Here is a 22990-nt window from a genome sequence, read left to right on the forward strand (position 1 = left end):
ATGGAGGCCTCATGCACACAAATACACAACCTGGCGGGTCAGACACCGACGTACGTTCACCAGATGGGGTACTTCACAGCATTGGGTCTGATGGTGTTGTCCGCACCTCGCGTGGTGTAAAGTCCGGACAAAACACACAAGCTGGACATGCATGGAGCATTGGATGCCCCTCCAGTGTCGAAGCAGAGGTTGCCTCCAAGATGACCCACCATCCTGCCTTCACGGAAAGGATGGTGTTGCGGGACCCATTCCTCCTTCCTCTGCAGGAACAGCAGGTGTCATTGATTGGGGCCACTGTACAGGACAACTGTATGTGCCACAGTTCCTGAGCTGCCCTTGGTGCCCGAACACATCATCTGTGGACATAAACCACCTTCCTGCCTTCACGGAAAGGAGGAGACAGGGCGGGACAAGTCGTTGGGAAGGGTCGTGGCAGTTCCTGAGAGGGAGAGGAGGAAAGAGGGAAGATGAGGTATTCAGGGAGAGGGGGACCAAGGGGTTCCGGCCGCAGTAAAGAGCCGGACCCGGAAGACCCGTTGACAGGAATGGGTGGACCCCAATCCGATAGCAGCTGCTGACATGACCCACCTTCCTGCCTTCGCAGAAAGGAGAGGATGGGGTGGGACAAGTCTGTGGGAAGGGTCGTGACAGTTCCTGAGAGGGAGAGGAGGAAAGAGGGAAGATGAGGTGTTCAGGGAGAGGGGGACCAAGGGGTTCCGGCTGCAGTAAGGAGCCTGACCCGGAAGACCCGTTGACAGGAATGGGTGGACCCCGATCCGACAGCGGCTGCTGACATGACCCACCCTTCCTGCCTTCGCAGAAAGGAGGGGATGGGGCGGGACAAGTCTTTGGGAAGGGTCGTGGCAGTACCTGAGAGGGAGAGGTATGGACTGGGAACTGGAAAGCTCCCAAGCGTTGTAAGTCCTCATCTGCGGAACCCACAGAGGTACTCTGCAGCGGCAGCTAACATCACCCACCTTCCTGCGTGAGCGGAAAGGATGGGATGGACGGGACAGGAGAGGTGGTTGGGAGAGGTCAGAGTGATTCCAGAGAGGGAGAGGAAGAAACAGGGCAGCGGCAGCAGCTGCCATCCTGCCTTTGTGGAAAGGACGGGAGTCGTGGGATCCATCCCCTCCCCCCCAGCTCAAAGGGATCAAGTCAGTCCCATTGACAGGGGAGCCACCATACTGTGCAACCATGCTGTAACACTATACTGTACAATTATCAGTGCAATCTCACCCAAGCTGAACCTCGTGACCAAGGAGGGAGCAGTAACATGGTGGTCCCTTGTGAAGCGGCGGCTGACATGACCCACCGTCCTGCCTTCACGGAAAGGAGGGGATGGGCAGGACAGGAAAGGTTGTTCGGAAGGGTTGGAGTGGTTCCACAGAGGGAAAGGTAGAAAGAGGGACCAGCAGCCCCGAGAACTGAAGGGGATAGAGCAGTTCCACACCACTCCAAGACACTTCACCAGAGCAAGCAGTACAGGCACTACTGATAACAGTTTCAGCGGCAATGCCAGACACCAGACACCTTCCTGCCTTCGCGAAAAGGATGGGATGGGATGAACAGCAGAGGTCTCCAAAGGGTTCATAGAAGAAGAGATGGGGACTGTGTGAGTGATGAAATGTGCAGACATGGACCACCTTCCTGCCTTCGCAGAAAGGACAGGAGATAAAGGACAGGAGAGGTCACTAGGAAGGGTCAGAGTGGAAGCAGCCCCAAGAACTGAGGGGGGCTAGTGCAGTTACCCACCATTCAGACACCTAACCTGAGCAGCCACTACTCACTACTGAGAGCCTTTCCTGCCTTTGCAGAAAGGACAGAAGTCGAGGGACCCATTCCCCCCTGCTCAGAGGGCACAGCGGTTGCAATGGATAGGGGCACCATGTGGTTCAACTACATGTGCAACAGCTCACAAATGCCCAAACGAGGCTGCCGCCAGCATCACCCACCTTCCTGCCTTCGCAGAAAGGAGGGGATGGGCGGGACAGGAGCGGTCACAGGGAAGGGTCAGAGTGGTTCCATCTAGAGAGGGAGAGGTAGAAAGAGTGACGTGGAACTTTTCAGGGAGAGGAGGACAAAGGGTTACCCAGTGGAACAGGAAGGATCGAGAAGACCCAAACCTATGAGAGCCATCAGACAAGAAACCCACTGAGCTTGCCTCCTGAGCCTTCAAACCTTGCTGTTCTAAGCGGCGCTGTCCTAGACCCCAAGGGAACAACCTCCGCGAGCGCAGTCTGCCTGAGTGCTCCACTCACACCAGCATCACCCTCAGGGCAAGGCTTCTTGCTTGGGGTGGATTCCGGTGACCCTCCCACTGATCCCTGCTCAGGAGAGCTGGTAGCCCTCTTTCTCCCCCCAACAGATGTTTTGCTGGGCGAGGAAGGAGACCACAGGCTCAGGTGGTGCTTCTTCAGATGCCTAGTCAGGACCGTCGATGACAGGTGCTTCGGGTTATTGCCCCTGCGCACCAGGACATCACAGGCACTGCACTGCACCACACAGGGGTCATTAGGAAGGGCCCGAAAGTGCCTCCATACGGAGGCACTGAATGTGGACCACTAACTGTCCCAGGGGAAGAAGGACGAATGGTTACAGTCTGCGCTGTGGAGCTGGCCACAGACAACGGAGTGAGGGGTGGACTGCAGGCGGGGACACCACCGAGAGTTTGGGATGGGGACGGGAGGGATGTTTCATAAAACACAAAACCATTCCTCCAGGGATCCCTCACCCACCTCCTCCTCAAAATGTTGAGAGAGATCCTCTCCCCCCAGCGGAAAGACCTCTTTGGCCTCCTCCACAGCCCCCAGAGGTGAATCTGGGGGAGCAGGAGTACTCTCTGCTGCCCCCGAGCCACACCCAGTACTGCTTGCCACGAGGAAACCAGGACTACCTTTGCACTTCCCCCCACAACCACCCATGGCCACCACAACATCATTGTGCCACCAAACTAGAATTAAGGACAAAAAAGGAGAGACCACTGTGAGCCCTCAGCAGCATAGAAGAAACTAACACAGAGGACTCTTTGGAAAAGACTACGTATGGGATATAAATGTCTTCTGCTTGTACTGTATATTGGATGAAATAATGACTCTATTTTCTGCATTTACCAAGAAAGGAAATTGTGTTTAATGGATTTACTATGAATGAAAAGGATTACTGTATTTATTGTATTTATTGAACTCATGGTTTACACATAGTTTAAAAATATAGACAAATGTGTTCATTTAATTGGTAATGTATTGTCGTATGATATCCAGGTGGTTTTCCCACTGTTGTTAAGCTTGGCCCCAGAGCCTGGCAGCAGCCCTGGAACCAGAGGCTGGGGCTAGAGCCCTAGCCCAGCACACCAAGAAGCCTTACCCACTACATCAGGCACTGAAATTGATACAAATATTAATCAGTGTGAGCCCTCAGTCAAGGTGCCCACAGAGCTTGGCCTCGAAGCCTGGCAGCAGTCCTGGAACCAGAGGCTGGGGTTAGAGCCCTAGCCCAGCACACCCAGAAGCCTGACCACCAGATCAGCCACTGATGATGATGATGATGATAATCCATGTGAGCCCTCAGCCAAGGTGCCCACTAAGCTTGGCCCCAGGGCCTGGCAGCAGCCCTGGAACCAGAGGGGATAGATCCCTATCCCACCCACCACACACAGAAAAAATCCCAGCTCCAATGCACTCTCCGTCTCTCTCCCAAAAGGCTAGCAACAGCTCTGTCCCACTCCACTGCTTGCTGAAACTGAAACCCAGAACTGGGAGCGCAGTGCCCTTTTATAAGCAGAGGTCTCATTGGCAGTGGTTGGCAGTTAGAACTGCCTAACAGGGTTTGCGGGGATGAGATTGGAGTTCCCATGGCCACAGAACACCCCCCTCCTCCCTCCCTCCCCCCTGGTGTCTGCTCCCACCAATTGTAACCAATTTGCAGCTCCACACTTGGAAGGAAGTGTCAGGGCTTGTTGCTGCCGCTGCTGGGCGGGGCCCCAGCTGGGCCGGCTCTGACGTCAGAGGGGCGCCAGGGATACTGCAGGACCCTGCTCTTTCCGTTCGTAATGCTGTTCGTGTCAGGGCTTATCGCAGGCACCGCTGGGCAGGGCGCCGGCCGGCCTGCCTCTGACTTCACAGGGGTGTCAGGGATGCTGCAGGACCATGCTCTGTGGAAGGAGGGGCGGTATACCTCACCCAGACTCCCTCTCTGTCCACTAGCTGGCCTGCTCAACCTGCTCTCGTAGCCCCCCTCCATCTCCTCCTTCATCAATTCTCCTCCTCACCTCCTCGCACTCGCTCGCTCTTCTCCACTCCACCTCCACTCCATCACTCCTACACAACCCACCCTGAACACTTTCCTGAGCCAGCCTTTATAGGGCTTCCTTTCCCGGCCCCCACCCTTCCTTCCAGGCTCTGCCACTGCTCACAAGGAGCTGCCTTGGCTGGTGTCCAAGCTGCCTCTCCATCAGAGCTGGGCATGGCTGCGCTTTCCTGGCCTGGCTCGCAGGGTGCTGCCCCAGCCAGCAACGGAGCTGCCTGTCCCTCGGAGTTGGGCATGGCAGTGCTTCCCTGGCCTTGCTCACAAAGTGCTGCCCTGGCTGGTGTCTGAGCTGTCTGTCCCCTGGGGCAGGGGGTGTCTGCCCTCCCTCGGCTGGCCTCCCCCCCACGGGCCTCCCCCTTCCGCACTCGCAGCTGGCTGTGCTCCCCTTTCTGGAGCCTCTGGGCACCCTGAATCCCTGGTTGGGGTGCCGGGGCTGCCCCACCCCAACCCACTGCCTGTTGCCGCAGCTGGCCAGTTGCCTCCTGGGGGTCTCCCGTCCTCTTCTCCAGGTAAGTCCGGGGGCTGGGCTGTGGACCCCGGACAGTTCATGTCCATGTCTAAAAAGGATCTTTATCAGTCTGCCGTTCTCACTGAGACTCAACGAAGACTACAGGATATAGATCAGAGCAGAAAGCATAAACCAAGCAATGAACAATGCAATAGGACTAGGATTGCAAAATTAGAGAACAATGTGAACACTAAACATCTAAGGGAGGTATACTGGAAACAATACAGAAGGTTGTCGAAGGCTTTCACGGCCGGAGAACGATGGTTGTTGTGGATTTTCCAGGCTGTATAGCCGTGGACTTGGCATTGTAGTTCCTGACGTTTCGCCAGCAGTTGTGACTGGCATCTTCAGAGGTGTAGCACCAAAAGACAAAGATCTCTCGGTGTCACAGTGACACTGAGAGATCTCTGTCTTTTGGTGCTACACCTCTGAAGATGCCAGTCACAGCTGCTGGCAAAACATCAGGAACTACAATGCCATACAGCCCGGAAAATCCACAACAACCAATACACAGAAGGTTGATTGCGAGATAAATACGATGTGGTAAAAACAGGTGATACTCAGAATAATCATGGGCACGGGTTACATCTTAATCCTTCTGAATGGTGCCCTTTTGGGCTGTTCCAGTTTCCTAATCTCTATTTTAAAATGCGCCTTTGGACATTCTTGTTTTGCACTTTCTGTAGAAGCCTTCCCGACTTCCTCAGAGGCCCTTCCACAATGCGGGAGCCACAACTGAGAAAGCACATGAATGGGCCGCTGACCCTCCCATTTGCAAGGGGCACCTTAAGAAGGCACAAGGAAAAGACTGATGGAACAGTTATGTGTATCTAAATACAAAGTCAGACATCAGGCTACATTTAGGAAAGGTGATGGCTACAAAACATCTAAATAAAAAAGCAAGAAAGTTAGTCCTACTCACTCCGAAGCTCCTGGTGCTCCTGACAGACAGGCAATTTCAGTTTATCAGACTCCTTTGGACTGCTGTCTGTCTCTGCCTCAATGTCTATTGCAGGCAACTCATCTTCATCCTCCTCTTCATATTGTCCAGCAAGGCTATTGCCTAACTGGTGGCTCCAGTATGTACGCCGGAGCCACTCCAGGACGGCATTGCACCCTGCAGACAGGAAGCAAAGGCTCCATTTTACACTGAAAAATTCCTAGCTGACAGACAGCGCCACACAACGTCTTAGAATTGCTTTGTACAGGAATCCAGATCCATAAGCTAAAGGTGCTTTGGTGGCACAACCCAGGAAAAAGGGCAGAAGAGGTAAATGAACTAGATGTCTCAAAGTTTTGCTACGTGGAGTCAGCTAGCCTTCAAATTTAGCTAGTACAAGAAACTCACCCACCAGATAAAAGCTGCTTCACTTTTACCACTCAACAAACTGCTCTAGCAAACACACAACTCACACACACTGCCACGCAGACCACGTAGGAGCAGGCAGTCCTCTGGCTACTCCTGAGGTCAGATCATTTAGAATTAGTCAAAGCCAGCATGTGGACTACCAGTTTGTTTCTGGGCACAGTCTAGTGAAGGTCTTTAAAACCTGGCAAGAGAGAGGCACTCTATACCAGTCAAAAGTATTGCAAATGTATTCAGAATCAGCTTTTCTATGTTCGGCAGGCAGTAATCTAACTGGATACTCAGGAAACTTGGATCGCTGTGACCATAACATGCTGATCTGCCCTTCTAATCGCATGTTTCAGGACAGTTCTGAAGTGGGACCAGCTGCATATAAGGCAGCAGTTTCTGTTCACTCTTGAGCATGATGAAAACTATTTCTTTATAAATTAAAAAGGACCCCCTCCTACACACACATGCCCCCCCTCCCAGTTTCAAGTGAGCAACAAAACCACTGACGGCAAACATGCATTAGTTAAAGGAAAAAAACAGCTTCAAAAAGAAAGAGAGAAGGATACAAAGAAGTTGGCTTGCTCAGTGCCATAAAAGAAGACTTGGAGAATGGGTGCAGAGGGATGTTTGTGGGTGGTTTATCCTTCCCGAGATGCCTCTTGGGAACTGGCCATCTCCCAGTCAAGCAACTACAGGAGTATCTCCCACCCACGTGCCAACCCACTCCCTCTTTTCTCCCCTCCACCGATGCCCCCTTCAAACGGTTACTTAGCCCACTTCTGCCTCAAATATTGCAGGCCCCCTGCAGCAAGGTGCAGAGAATCTGGACTCCCTTTCGGAAAAGGCATATAGCAGGTCCTAAAGCCACACCTTCACCTAGTGGAAATCTCAAAGAACTTCATGCAGACAGACAACTGCCTGTTAATCCACAGGAAACATTAGAGAGGATGAATTGTTTTTGAGAGAGCTGAAGGTGGTTTGATAAGAGACACCATTTCTCAGAATGAACATTCACTTGCTGCCTTGTCCAGTTTTTGGTCAAAAAGCATCTGAACAGCTAAAGCAAATCAAGGATTTAAGATAAGAATGCACACCACAGGCAATACAGTTTCTATCAGACCTTCTCCAGTAGTTAAAAAAGCAAAACGAAATTATCTAACTCCAGCCTTGATAAAAAATCAGAAAATGCTGGCAAAACACATAAATCGAATGTACCTTTTCGGCAAGCAGTAAGCTGGGGAAGGTTCCCATGGGTCAGATCATGGCGGAGGTCCACAATCCAAATTGGGATGTCCAGCTTCGATAAGAACCAAATGGAAATTAATTTCACAGAAGAGAAATATCCACCCCACAGCCCTTATTAGCTCAAAAGTTAAACACAACTGAATATGTATTATTTATTTAGAAAATGTATATATGGTGCCTTTCCAGAAACCTGCTCAAGATGGCTCATAAGGTAAAAATACTACTTGTATTAACTGTGGTAGATGCTATTTGTGTAATTTTTAAGATGCTGGAGCTCTCTTTACCTCCGTAGCTAGCCGTCTCAGGGGCACAATGATTGTTTTCTGCTTCCGCTCTGTGATCAGATTCACAAACCTGTGAATAATATGAAAGGATGGTCATCACACACTCTCCATTCAAGATTTCAGATATTCTGTGTGTGTTATCAAAATTTAGCTAAGAGCTCCATTATTCTTGGGGCACCTACAGTAAGTAAGTAGTGTAAAAACACTGAAAGAAAACCAGAGGAAGGAAAGTGGAAGGACATCAGCTCAAGAATGTCATAATCAGAGGTGAGTCTACAAGGTGTATTGGAATCTAAAAAGGACAAGGCTGCTAGAATGTCCCAGGTATCCAGGACTTCCAAACATTTCAGCAGTCCAACACATACAGGCATAGTATAGCCCACTTCACTAAAAGAGCCTGGGCTTCATGTATTCAGAAATTTAGGTCAGAGGAAAATTTTGCTAATCTAGGACTACATTAACTCTGAATCTGAAAGAAATTCTAAGAGTTCAGCTTTGGAAGACACCACGTGGAAGTGACTGCAGTGCAGTTTTCTGTGAAAAGCTAAGCTCCACTGCCCACTTGGAACCATTCTCACAGAATGCTCTTTTCCTCCCTTTCCCCACACCACATCTCACCTCACAAGAGCCAGACCATATGTGAGGACCAGTTCATGGGATTTCAGAGCACCAGAAGCATCCAGGATTTTACAACGAATCAGATCCGCAGTGCATTCCACAGCTAAAGGCATTCTGTGCCCATACCTAAAATTGTAAAGAATCCAAAATGGCAAGATCAAGACCATTTTCCTCCACTGGTCAAAGGCATGCATTTGCCTTCCAGAGCAAGACTTTTCAAACAAGGCTCTAAGCAAGCCTGGGTTCCTTGGGGAATTATTAAGAGCTTCTTAAGGAGAAAATCAACAACGACAAAAAGCATCCATGAAAGACAGCTGCCCATCAACAGCAAATTTCAGGACAGAGATGCAGTAGAGAGTATGGAGTGCATCCTGGGACATGGTCTCAGCTTATCCAGGGAGATGAATGGGCGAAGAGGCCTGACCAGCAGCCAATGAGGACTGTGCACTGTGACATGCCCCAGAAACAATCACAGAATCACAGAGTTGGAAGGGGCCATACAGACCTTCTAGTACAACTCCCTGCTCAATGCAGGATGAGCCTAAAACATCTCTGACAAATATTCATCCAGCCTCTTCTTGAAAACTGCCAATGAAGGGGAGCTCACCACCTCCCTAGGTAGCTGATTCTACCTTTGAACTACTCTGACCATGAAAAAGTTTTTCCTAATATCCAGCCGGTACCTTTTTGCATATAATTTAAGATCATTGCTTCAAGTCCTATCCTCTGCTGCCAACCGGAACAGCTCCTTGCCCTCCTCCAAATGACAGCCTTTCAAATATTTTAAAGAGAGCAATCATGTCCTCCCTCCATCTCCTCTTCTCCAAACTAAACATTCCCAAGGCCTTCAAGCCTTTCCTCATAGGGCTCAGTCTCCAGACCCCTGATCATTCTCATCGCTCTATTCTGCATTCTCTCAATTTTGTCCACATCCTTTTTGAAGTGAGGCCTCCAGAACGGCACACAGTACTCCAGATGCAGCCTGACCAAGGCAGTATAGAGAGGGACTATGACCTCCTGCGATTTCGATGCTATGGCCCTTTTGATACAACCCAAGACTGAGTTTGCCCTTTTTGCCACCGCATCACACTGATGCACTCATATTTAGATTACTTACTCCAAGATCACTACTACCCAGAAGTGTATCCCCCATCCTATATTTGTGCTTCAATTTTTGTGGCCCACATGTAATACTGTGCACTTTAGGTTGAACTGCATCCTGTTCACAACTGCCCACTTCTCCAGAGTATTCAGTTCTTGTTGAATTTTAACTCTATCTTCTTGGGTGTTTGCCACTCGTCCCAATTGGGTATCATCAGCAAATTTAATGAGTAGCCCGTTTACTCCTTCATCCAGATCATTGATAAAAATATTGAAAAGTACCGGGCCCAAAACCAAGCCCTGTGTTACCCCACTGACACCTCCCTCCAATCTGATGAAACACCATTGACCACCACTATTTGGGTGCAGTCCTCTAACCAGTTCCCTAGCCACCAAACTGTCCTACAATCCAGTCCGCAGTCTTCCAGTTTACTCATTAGAATATCATGGGGGACCTTATCAAAAGCTTTACTGAAATCCAGGTAAATCACATCGACAGAGTTCCCACGATCCAGTAAGCTCGTCACTCGATCAAAGAAGGAAACCAGGTTGGTCTGACAAGATCTGTTGGGGACAAAACCATGTTGACTTCCGTGGATTACTAAGCAGTCCTTCAGATGCTTACAGATCGATCCCTTTAAAATCTGCTCTCCAGCTACAGAAGTCAGACTGACTGGCCTGTCACGGAACCTTTGCAGAGTTCCCTGGTAGATGCTTCAGGGTTTCTTAGAGGATGGGCAAAGGGGCCTCAAGGGATATTTGAAAATTACTGTTCCAAAGGTAAACAGCCTACAGCACAAGCTCATTACTTAGAAGTCAGATGACAACTGCCCCTAGATGGGACTGAACAAGATGTGTGGGAGGAGGAAGGAGTGCCAAACTGGCAAGAAGGTTTCAGAGCTTGATTCACTTGGTTACATCAGTCAGGGAAGTGACTGAGAAGTTTTTTGCTGCAATAGAATATATGTTAACACATGTGAAGCTCTATATTGAATCAGACCATTAGTCCGTCAAAGTCAGTATTGTCTCCCCGGACTGGCAGGAGCTCTCCAGGGTCTCAGGTGGAGATCTACTGCATCACCTACTACCTGACACTTTTAACTTGAAATGCCATGGATTAAACCTAGGACCTTCTGCATGCCAAACAGGTGCTCTACCACTGAGCCACACCTATCTCCAGGCCATATTACACCATATGCTTGGAATTATTTGAAACTACCATCTCCATAAAAGACAGTTTGTCCGCCACCGACAGCAGACTTCACCTGCAATGCAGACACACTGCATTGCAGGTGAATTCTATTCAGTTCATGTATGAAATGGTTTCCATCTGAAGCCAGGTCCCATTTTGTTCCCAAATTCTTAGAAGGGAGGACAGCCAACCAGTTTAAAACAAACAAGCAAGTACGAATAACAGTGATGAATGCTTCCAGCCAGAGACAAGACTCTACAGGCCAGGAAATTTCATGGTAGCCAGCCCTCAATTGCTGGGCAGCTCCAGAGTTGTGCTTTATAGAAGGCAAGCAGACAAGGTGTCATCAGTGAAAGATAACAGGAATTACTGTTATCTTTTATCACAAAAATAACAGGAATTACTGTAGCAAAGAACAGAGCACTGGAGGGCATGACACTGCATCACTACTGCTCCAACCCCAAATATCCTCTGGCAAGATGTACCTTTCGGCTCATCCTTGGGGGTCTAACCTATTCAAGACAGAGGAGGAATATTTCCGTGGGTCAAATGAGATACAAAGAAGAAGAAGGAAAAGTAGCTTTGAACTGCATTATGGCTATGCCACCTTGTTCTGCCTCCCTTACTCCAGATGGTTAGAATTATTTATTCAGCAGCTACCTTCCCTGTGCTTACCGCACACTGCAGATTTAGAATGCATCATCTGAACACACTGGAAGGGCAGGAACTAAAAATAAAAGCTATAGCATTGGGTAGAAGTTTATCTTCTGATAAACCCACACACCCACAGGAGTCCTCTGGCATTGCCAATGCAGTTCATCAGTAGCAGCAGACAGCAATCAGAACTGTGAAATGAAAGAGTTATGGGAAGATGACCATGATTTTGAATTCCAAATGTCAAGGACAGGGGCAATATGAGTAACTAGTATCAAGAACAAAATCTGCATCCAGTGGCGCCATGAAGACCAACACATTTTCCAGGGTATCAGCATTTGTGATTCACAGATCACTTGGTCAGTTATCTGATAACTGACAAAGTGAACTTTGACTCATGAACTTGGAAAATTTTGTTGGTCTTTATGGTGCTACCGCACTTACATTTTGTTCTATGACTTCAGACTAACATGGCTAACCACCGTGGATCACATTAAACCACTAGGATCAAGAAGCAAAAGTAAGTTCAAGGGCTTGGAACAGAGAGAAGCAAATGTTCTGCTAAAACAGGCTGCACAACAAAGGAAGCAGGAACATGGGTCATGAGTCTAGACAGCATCTCCTTGCTCCATTTCCTCCATTTAACAATCCAATGGCCCAGTGATCTTCAATAGAACCAGTCTTACAAATAACACCCTCTATTTCAGTCCTCATATAGAAACTACTGCTGCAAGAAATTCAGCCACAGCTGAAGTAGCACTATGATCAGTACCAGCTAACAGGGAAGACAGAAACAACAGAATCAGAAACTATCACTGGCTGTATCTGCAGGTCTCTAAAATCGGCACCCAACACACAGTCAAAGAAAATATGTGATAAAGTTTCAATTGTCCTAGATCCATATGCACATTATGTATCTGAGCAGGGAACTCCTCGGAATCTACCTGCCCAAACAGCAGAAGGAAAAGAAAAAAGCTGTCCGATATTTGGGAACAGTCAGTTGATGAAAATACAATGGACAGGCCAGAGGGATGCAATACCAGAAAACAGTGTGGAGCATAATCTTCAAGCCCAGTCAAGCGCCAGCAGAGGTTCTAATGCCTCCAATGCTCTGTCTAAGGATAATCCAGCAGTCTGCGGGCCAAAGGAAAAAGTGGAGAGCCCTTAAAAAGAAAGTATGGGTTCAAGATTGGACTGTCAATACAAAACATAAGGTTCTGAGAAAGAGAAAGAAAACGACTAACATCCTTAGAAAACAAGAGCTTCAAATGAAAGTGAAAAGCCAGCTACCAAGCTTGGCATTCCACTGATCCCAGGTCCAACTGAACAACCACAGAAGCAACACAACAAGGAATTTTGTTGATTTTCTGAAGAAAAACCTCAAAAGGTCAATCACTAGAGCTATCAACTCCAGTAATCTCAAATACCCACCATCTCTTTGCTCCAAGGAAACAAAGGATGGTGACTGACTCCCCTTCTCTCCAGCAGCGTTCCACTGCAACCTTGCTCCTCTAACACCCCCTTACCTTCCCCACAAATCTTCCTGTCCACATGCCATCTCACCTGCTCTTCCAAGCAGACACTCGGTCCAGCGCATCCTGTTGCATCTGGCAGTCCCCACAATACAGTCCCACCATCACTTGGTCCCATTCGGCCTTGCTCTGCCAGGCCACCACGCTCCATGGTCTCTTGCGTGAAGCTAGCACAGCCACCTGCCCTTGGTGCTGAGTGGTGCCATTTTGGCCACTGGCCATGCTGCTTCTAGACTGCTCCACAGCCTTCCAGAGTCCAACTCTACCAGACCTAAAGTTTAAAAAATATATATGAACAAAGCACTCTAAACAAGCCTTTTTTCCCCCACCCAAAGGGCCAGTGTGTCTTCGTCTGCACCTCCTGGAACCTTTACTTTTGCCCAAGTAATGAATCCATTCCTAATATTAGCCTGTCTCAAAAGTCCACCTCTCCAGTTCTCCATCCATCCTCTTCCCAGAGAGGGAGCTAAGCAACAGGGTACATCTGCCATTCAGTTCGAAGAAACACACTTCTCAGTGGATTGGGTCCTATGTTGTTTAGAGCATGGGAGTATTTGGATTTCCTGTCTCCCAAAGACCTTGCTAGTCTCATAGATTTTAGGCTCTTGTGTCCCCCTCACCCTCAAGAATGAGTTCCACTTTCCACTCTTCTCTATCTCAGATCAGCACCATTAGGGTTATAAACTCATGCACAATGTTTTGAGAACAAGCCCCAGCAGAATCCCTCAAAGTAACTACAGATAGGATGATGCCTGTAAAGTTGGAACTCTAAGCAAGTCAGTCCACATGAGGAAGAAATGCTGCTACTTCTGAATAAATACAAGTACAAGATCTGCTGCACCAGTCACACTAGAAACCTCAGCATTCTTAGGACTAACTTCTTACACATATGCGCACGCACGCGCGCGTGTGTGTATGTGTGTATGCTTTCTTAAGAGCTAATCACCACTGAAGTAGATGAAAACATGCTTAGGATACAAGTTTTTGTATTGTATTTAGCTTTTTAAATTTTGTGTTGTTTTTGAGATATTTGCCTATGGTTTTAATGTATGTTGTATTTCTTGTTAGCCACCCTGAGCCCATGTGCCTGGAAGGAGAATTATAAATAAATAAAATAAATAAATAAGTGTGAGGGACAGTTTGCAGGGTTGTTATCTTTCAGTCCCATTTTTGCTGTCTTTTTCTGTCATGAGAATCGAACCAGCAGAGGGGTGATTCACAACCTGGCCACTTCACCACTTTGCTACAGCAGCTCGCACTAATTTGTAATTCCAGTAGAAAAGAGCAAAAGTCCAGTAGCACCTATAAGACTGACAAAATTAGTAGTAGGGTATGAGCTTTCATAAGCCACAACTCACTTCTTCAGATACCAGTAATAGGTATATCACTTGGCTCTTGTGCCCTTACTTACATGCCCAGGGTAATGCCGATTACCACTCTGGAGTCAGGAAGGAATTTTCCTGCAGGCCAGATTGGCCAGGGATCCTGAAAGTTTTTTACCTTCCTCTAAGGGGGGGGGGTCCCCAATGGGGGAGGTAGCTGTGATTTTCCTGCATTATGCAGGAGGTTGAACTAGATGACAGTTGGGGTCACTTCTTGCTCTATTTTTCTACGTTTCTATGCAAGCTGCATTGTATTCAAAGGGGTTGTCTCACAAGTAAATGTGCGTAACATGGCAGCCCAATTTACACATAGCACCTATAAGACTAACAAAATCTGTGGCAGGGTATGAGCTTTCATGAGCCACAACTCACTTCTTCGGATACTGTGACTCACGAAAGCTCATACCCTACCCCAAATGTTGTTAGTCTTATCGGTGCTACTGGACTCTTGTTCTTTTCTACTGCTACAAACAGACTAACCCGGCTACCTATCTCGTAATTCCCTGAGATCTGCAGGCCCCACCTGGAGCCTGGCAACCCAAGAGGGCTTCCCTCCCTCGCGCCTTACTCTGCAAGTACTGAAGACCAGAAGTGCACAACGGACACGCAGTCCAGCCAGTAACTACGATCCCCCCCCAGGCCGGAGGCGGTTCCTCCAACTCCTCCCGGCTGGAACCCTCAGGCCCTCGATGGAGAGTCTCACACGGCCCACCTCGCCTCGGCGCCAGAAATTCCGTCGGTCGGCAGGGATCAGCGAGATCTGGCGAGGAGAGGCGGCAGGATGAACACCAATCAGAAGAGGAGACATAGGAAGGGCGGCCGTGGGGAAAGAGAAACGAAGCATCCGATTGCGCCACAAGAGGCAAAGCGTCCCTCCAAACCCGGAAGCGGAAGCGGTCGAGGAAACGAGGGGCGTACACATTTGGATTGGCAGTAGTAGTCGGTTGCTAGGCAACGCGGCCTTTCGGGGAGATAGAGGTAGCGAACGTTACGGGCGATATTCACTTCAGGTGAATATCTGATGGGGGCGCCTGTGCCCCCCTCTCTCTAGGGCTCGGGACTGTTTGATTTCCTCCCAAAGCCAAAGAGGAGAGTCGCGCTCGAGCACGGTGCTCCTCGGCGCTTCTGATTTCAACGTAGAGATGCCAACGCCTAGAGCGCCTCCACTGCGGGCCCAGAGACAAGCGCGGCGTTGGCCTACTTTCTGTGGTTTGCTGGAAGTTCAGGCGATGCGACTCTTTTCTACCTCAGTGGCTTCTTGGGGTTAGCTTTTCCCTTGCTTGGGGAGCTTGTGCCAAAAGAGTCCGGGCTGCATTGGAAGGGGGGGGGGTTCAAACCAATTTATTTATTTTTTTAAAGTAATAAAAAATAGATCATCATTACAGATCAAGATGGGTGGCCCTGTTTGTCTGTCTGAGGCAGTAGAAAAGAGCAAGAACTTTTGTGAGTCGTAGGTATCTGAAGAATTGAGCTGTGACTCACAAAAGCTTATACCCTGCCACAAATGTTGTTAGTCTTATAGAGATGCTACTGGACTCTGGCTCTTTTCTGCTATCTTGGAAATCTAGTTGGTCTTTAAGGTGCTGCTGGACCTGGATCTTGCTCTTTGCACACCAACACATGTATGGCTGTATTTAGGGTTTGTGTTATGTCTGTGTAAGTTATTGATATTTGTGCGTCTGTGAGTGATTGAGATATGAGTGTGTGTGATATATGTGGGATATGTTTGTGAGTGAGTGAAATATGTGTGTGGTCCACACACCACACACGCACACAAGTGTGTGTGTGTGAGAGAGAGAGAATGAAATGGGTGGGCTATTGTCTTGGTTCTTTCTCAATTCTCACATGCACGTATATCATAAGATGGTAGTCGTGTTAGTTTGTCTGTAGCAGTCGAAAAAGTCCAGTAGCACCTATGAGACTAACAAAAATTGTGGTAGGATATGAGCTTTTGTGAATCACAGCTCGCTTCTTCAGATAGCTGTATCTAACTGTATCTGAAGAAGTGAGCTGTGACTCACAAAAGCTCATACCCTACCACAATTTCTGTTAGTCTTATAGGTGCTCTTTCTATCACTCATGCTCTTTCTATCACTACAGGTGGGGAGATAATTTTCTTGGTTATGCTTTTGAAGATCTCAGGTGGCTTTCTTCTTGGTGGAGAGTGCCCTCAAGTCAGAGCTGACTTATGGCGACCCCTGGTGGGGTTTCCAAGGCAAAAGACTAACAGAAGTGGTTTGCCTTTGCCTGGCTCTGCATAGCAACCCTGGTCTTCCTTGGAGGTTTCCCATCCAATGACTAAACTTGCTTAGCTTCCAGGATTTGATAAGATTAGGCATGCCTGAGCTATCTGGGTGGGGGCAGGGGAGGCTTTTTTTACTACTTTCACTAGCAAATCCACTTACTATGTTTTCCTTCAAAAATTATAATAATTTTAGGACTTAATTTAATTTAATTTATTATATTTATATTCCGCCCTCCCCGCTTTCGCAGGCTCAGGGCGGATAACAAATACAAACATGTTTAAAAACATTTAAAAACATTAAATAATACATTTAAAAACATTTAAAAACATTAAATATAACAATTCATGCTGCATAGTGGTTCATACATGCCTCTGTGTTTGCATAGGGGTGATGGTTTAACCCCCCCTTCACGGGGGGGGCGGGCACTGCCCGGCGTTAGCCATATGCCTGGCGGAATAGCTCTGTCTTACAGGCCCGGCGAAATGCAAGCAAATCTTGTCGGGCCCTTGTCTCGCAAGACAGAGCATTCCACCAGGTCGGGGCCAGGACTGAAAAGGCCCTGGCCCTGGTCGACGCCAGGCGGGCCTCCCTAGGGCCAGGGACACTTAAAAGATGTTTTCCGCCAGAGCGGAGAGTCCTCCGGGGCTCATATGGTGAGAGACGGTCCCTCAGATACATCGGTCCCAGTCCGCGTAGGGCTTTGTAGGTTAACACCAAAACCTTGAACCTGATTCGGTACTCCACTGGCAGCCAATGCAGCTGGCGTAGCACCGGTGTAATATGCTCCCACACCAGTGCTCCAGCAATGACCCGTGCTGCTGCATTCTGTACCAGCTGTAACCGCCGGATCAGGCCCATGGGAAGCCCAGCGTAGAGCGCGTTACAGTAATCCAACCTAGAGGTGACCATTGCTTGGACCACTGTAGTCATGTCACGGGGAGACAAATAACGGGCAAGCTGCCTGGCCTGCCGAAGATAATAAAAGGAAGACCTGGCAACTGCAGTGATCTGGTCCTCCATCTTCAAGGAGGAATCCAGAATCATCCCCAGGCTCCTAACCCTCGGGGCCAGTGTAAGTGCTGCCCCATCAAGTGTAGGAAGCCGAGGTCCCAAAGCCATCTCCCCACGACCCACATACAGGACCTCCGTCTTCGTGGGATTCAATTTCAGCCGACTTTGTCTCAACCAACCAGCCACAGCCTCAAAAGCACGCTCCAGGGCATCAGGGGCTGATCCAGGCTGCCTGTCCAACAACAGATAAAGCTGGGTGTCATCCGCGTATTGGTGACATCCAAGCCCGAAACTCCGCACCAGCTGGGCGAGGGGGCGCATATAGATATTAAATAATAATGGAGAGAGTATCACTCCCTGTGGCACACCACAAACCAGTGGCCTACGAGATGACACCCTCTCCCCGAGCGCCACCCTCTGTCCCCGATCATGGAGAAAGGAGACCAGCCACTGCAGTGCTGTCCCCTGAATCCCCACATCGGCAAGGCGGTGGGTCAAAAGCTCATGATCGACCGTATCAAACGCTGCTGACAGATCCAGCAAAATCAGCAGTGCTGATCTGCCCTGATCCAGATGTCTGCGGAGATCGTCTGTGAGGGCGACCAACAATGTCTCGACCACATGTCCCGGGCGGAAACCAGACTGGAAGGGGTCTAGGGCTGAGGTCTCCTTCAGGAAATTCTGCAGTTGCTTCTCTGCCGCCCGCTCAATCACCTTCCCCAAAAACGGAAGGTTGGAAACTGGTCGGTAATTGAGCAGGTCAGCAGGATCTAATGATGATTTCTTCAGAAGAGGCCGTACCACAGCTTCCTTCAGCGCCTTGGGAAAAACCCCAGAGCTCAAGGACAGGTTTATAATCGCCTCCAAGGAATCCCGAAGCCCGTCAACACTGGCTTTCACCAGCCATGACGGGCACGGGTCCAAGGGGCACGTGGTAGGCCGTACCAAATGCAGAATCCTGTCCACCTCTTCCCCGAAAAGAGGGCTGAAATGATCTAATATGGGTATAGCTGCAAACTGTCTTTTTTCAAAAATTCAACAGAGCACAGTAAATTCATTTTTAAAAATATCTGTGGGGACAAAGGCGCTGTTCATCAGCTAATGACCAAAAGCACAGTCTTAATACTTTAGCCAGAACCCCAAACAGTTTTGGGTTGGGGACAGAGTTCCCTTACCCTCCGGGCACTTAAAGTAATCTTTCTTAATCTCCCTTCAGATACAAAACTCAGGGATCTCCGTTCCTACTTATATCTGAAGAAGAGGGCTCTGGCTCTTGAAAGCTCATACCTGAAAACCGTATTGATCTCTAAGGTGCCACTGGGCTCAAATTCTGCTATTCCCTTTGAGAAAATGCCAAAGCACAAGGAGTCTGCCAGACACACACACTAACAGGCTCCCACTCACAAATTTTGGAAAAGTTAGTGAGGAATCCAGGCAGGAGGAAGAGGAGAATGCTTTGGAGGAAGCTTTGGCGAGGGTAGATGTTCTCTCCACCCAGATTGCCTGTGCAACCAGCATCCTAGCAGAGCCGAGAGGTAGGGTGAGGACTTCAGGTGTGTCTAATCATAATAATAACATTTGATTTATATACCGCCCTTCAGGACAACTTAATGCCCACTCAGAGTGGTTTACAAAGTAAGCCATTATTATCCCCACAACAAAACACCCTGTGAGGTGGGTGGGGCTGAGAGAGCTCCAGAGAGCTGTGACTAGTCCAAGGTCACCCAGCTGGCTTTAAGTGGAGGAGCGGGGAACCAAACCCGGCTCTCCTGATTAGAGTCCCATGCTCCTAACCACTGCACCAAACTGTCCAGGGACTCACCTGCAGTCAGCAAGGCACAGGTTCTTCCATTCAGTATTCCTTTCAGGATTCTGACCAACAAATACACAGGAATTGAGAGTACAAGACACTTTTTAAAAGCTTGATTTTTAAATTAAAAGGTAAAAGTAAAGATTTTTAAATTAAAAGGTAAAAGTAAAGACATGTAGCAGGAAGCCATGCTCTGTTGCAGAATCTAGGAACAAAACCCATATAACGTTGGATTAGATTACTGCAATGTGCTGTATGTGGGAATACCCTTTGAGACTGTACAGAAGCTGCAATTAGTATAGGATGCTGTGAGTGTTAACATGAGTGGGTTATAGGGACAGTATCACTCCAATGTAGTTCCATCTACACTGGCTATCAATTAGCTTCTGGGCACAATTCAAGGTGCTGGTATTGGTCTTTAAAACCCTGAACAACTTGGGACCAGCATAGCTTAAGAATAGCCTTCTCTCATATAAACGTGCCTCTCCACTCTAGTCATCTGTGGGCACTCCCACTATCTAAGGTTAAGTAAGTGGCAATCCAGGAAAAGACTTTCTCTGTTGTAGTGCTAAAATTTTGCACCTCCTCCCCAGGGAGACTTACCTCTCTCCCTCTGTTAATGCCTTCTGCCAGCATGTGAAGATTTTTTAATTTCATTTGGCAAACGTCCCCCCATAAACCCTTATTGGCCCCTCTTGCCTGATTATGTGGGTGTGTTTGTTTGTTGATATGTCTATATATTTTTATTGTATTTACTAGCAACAAAGCCTGTTGTGGGAAAAAATATAACGGGGTCTAGAAAGGGGAGGGTGGGCAGGTGAGCATTCCTTCATCCTCAATTACTGATAACAGCTGGATGAAGGCAGGGGGGTGGGCATGGCCACTTCCTCTGGGTCTGATCCCAGCCGAGTAAAGGGGGGTGGGCATTGCTACCTGCTCTGTGCCTGATCCCAGCTGGGTGAAGGGGAGTGGGTATTGTCACCTGCTCAGCTCCTGATTCCAGCCGAGTGAAGGGGGGTGGGCATTGCCACCTGCTCTGCGCCTGATCCCGGTCGAGTGGAAGGGGGTGGGCATTGCCACCTGCTCCATGCCTGATTCTGGCAGGTTGAACGGGGGGGGGGGGCGTTGCCTACTGCTCCGTTCCTGATCCCAGCCAGGTGAAGGGGAGGCAGGCATTATCTCCTTCTCTGTGCCTGATCCAGGCCAGGTGAAGGGGTGGGCATTGTCACTTGCTCCTTGCCTTATCCCAGCCAAGTGAAGGTGGATGGGTGCTGCCTCCTGCTCCATGCCTGATCCTGGCCGGGTGAAGGTGAGAGGCAGGCATTGCCACCTGCTCCACTCTGATACCAGCTGGGTGAAGGTGGGGAGCTGGCATTGCCACCTGCTCTGCTCCTGATCTGAGCTGGGTGAAGAGGGGATGGGCATTGCCACGTGCTTCACTCCTGATCCCAGCTGGATGAAGGTGGAGGGTGGGCATTGCCACCTGCTCCGCTCCTGATTCCAGCTGAGTGAAGGCGGGGGGTAGGCATTTCCACCTGCTCTGTGCCTGCTCCTGGCCTGGGCTTTCAGTTGTGGTGCGCTCTCTAGAGGTCTGGCTGCCTCATCTGGGCTTCCCTCCACAGCAGCGCCCTTTGGAGGTGCACCAGGGTAGCAAGTGAGTTGTCTTGAATATGCTTAGCCTTTTATATAATAGGATATATACATTTAAAATACTATTTTAATATTTTAAATGTTTCATATCTGATATTCGCCTCCTTGGGGATGCTATTTGGGTGGAAAGGCAGTGTATAAAGGTTTTAAATTAAATAAATAACACTGAACTAAAGCTTCAGAGGATCCTTTGGGGCACCCAGAACAGCTAAACGGGGGTGGCGGTTCTAGGACTTCTATTTTTCCTATGGCATAAACAACCAGCTAAGCTTGCTCCCCTCCCCAGACTCTACCCTCCTGGCGCCATTTTGAAATCTATAGCAATTTCCTAAGCCAAGTTGGCAACCCTGTCAGATGTGCAGTAGCCCTGTGTTGTCCAGTCATATAGATGAGCCTGAGTTACTTGCTACATCTTGAATTGCAGTCAACAACCCACAACCGCTGTCCTGCTGTGCTATAACTGTGATCTCAAAGACTCCCTGAAAAATTTCGTTCTACTTGCAATACTGTTTAATAATAATAGAAATGTTGACCTTCTGTTTCTTAAAGAGAGTTAACACTGAAATGATTAAAATATGTTGTTGCATGCATGAGGGAGAGGTTCGCTCAGCAGCAAGCTTGATACTTGATTATGTCAAGACAGTGCAAATCCATAATTTTATAGTTTCCACATGGTATTTACTCCATACTTAGTCATTCTCAGTACTCATTGTCATTCGTGCTTTACTTTTATGTGTATACTATCCTAATTTACAGATGTTGTTCTCTATTTTTATACTTCAGTTGAAAAACTTGCTTTAAAATTCAGCACATTAACACCATTGCAGGAATCAGAATGTGGGGCATAGGGGAGAATTCTCTGCACATGGAGCAGTAAAAACAGGGTGGGGTAAGCTTCCCCTGTGCTATTTTGACACAGATAAATGGCTTAAGGAGAGGGGGAGAAAAAGACATTAGAAAGTGCATAGAAAGCTTTGATAGTATACGAAGTAGTAGATTTAGGCTACAACAAAAAAAAGAAGCATATACAAGATATATAACACAACTGAATTACAAAATAGTGTTCCTCTCCCTCTCAATTACTTATATCCAACATTTTATACTTTACATTCTATATTCAATCTTATACTTCACATTTTATATTCTGCATTTTTGAAATCTTAATTTTATAATTAATCCATGTCCATATTAACTGTTCTTGATTTTTCTTAATTTCCAACTACATAATCAAAAAAATCCATTTTTTCTGAAACTCCAGTGTTGGTCTGTTATGCATATAAAAAGTTAGTTTAGCTAGAGATGTATATTCATGCAGTTTATTCATCCATTCATTCACATCTGGACAAAATTCTGTCTTCCATTTTGCTTTATATACAACTCTCACGGTTGTCACCATATACTTAAAAAGTTCGCCGTGTACTTTTCTAATATTACTCGGTATTTTTAGGATTCAGCTCAAAGCGAAGTTTTAATATCTTTCTTCATGTATTTTTATCCATTATCTTCTCACCTTTTTGCATGTCCACCGCATATGATAAACCATTGTATCCATGCATTGACATTTCCAGCACTGTCCACTATAGTCCTAATTGGTTCTTGCAATGTTTTTAAGGGTAATATACCATCTGAAAAACATTTTGTACCAATTCTTTCTTATCAAATAGTGTACAAATTTAAAGAACAAATATCCAAAGAAGGTGGCAGATTAAGAGAGAAAACAGAGTTTGAACAACTAATCACTGGAGATTTAAATAATTTATTAGGGAAGTATACAAAATTTTATTGCAATATGCCACAGAAACAGAACAAATTAAAAACTGTATGATAAAATGGAGGAAAAATTTTGGAGAAAGCATTTCTATGAGTCAATGGGAAAACTTATGGACCAAAGAAATCAACTTTACAGACTGTTAAGAATGAAAAACAACATTGTGGATGGAATCTACTATAGACTGCCAAACCAAAGAGAAGATGTGGACAATACGTTCCTGAAGCAAATTCTAAATGTTTCAAGGTAGTAAGAAATGGCAGAGTGTGGCACGTAAGAGAATATAATTTGGAAAAAATGGTTTACCATGGTCTTATTTTTTGT

The 22990-nt window shown here is 47.6% G+C and overlaps 1 protein-coding gene across 3 annotated transcripts in view; it reads right to left on the minus strand.

Annotated features, from left to right (window-relative positions):
* Positions 1 to 15004, minus strand: part of LAS1L (LAS1 like ribosome biogenesis factor) — a 59772-nt gene extending 44768 nt beyond the window's left edge. The window contains exons 1-6 of one of the 3 annotated variants that reach the window (XM_054996400.1): positions 14894 to 15004; positions 12831 to 13070; positions 8321 to 8446; positions 7703 to 7772; positions 7389 to 7470; positions 5739 to 5933 (exon numbers count right to left, since the gene is read on the minus strand). In XM_054996400.1, coding sequence (XP_054852375.1) covers positions 5739 to 5933; positions 7389 to 7470; positions 7703 to 7772; positions 8321 to 8446; positions 12831 to 13021 — 664 coding nt within the window. In that variant the 5' untranslated portion in view covers positions 13022 to 13070; positions 14894 to 15004. Of the gene's footprint in view, positions 1 to 5738; positions 5934 to 7388; positions 7471 to 7702; positions 7773 to 8320; positions 8447 to 12830; positions 13071 to 14749 lie in introns of all 3 variants that reach the window. The other 2 variants (XM_054996399.1, XM_054996401.1) reach the window with 2 other exon arrangements.
* Between the last annotated feature and the right edge of the window lie 7986 nt (positions 15005 to 22990).

This window comes from Eublepharis macularius, chromosome 13 (genome assembly GCF_028583425.1).
Source record: "Eublepharis macularius isolate TG4126 chromosome 13, MPM_Emac_v1.0, whole genome shotgun sequence".
Lineage (NCBI taxonomy): Eukaryota > Metazoa > Chordata > Lepidosauria > Squamata > Eublepharidae > Eublepharis > Eublepharis macularius.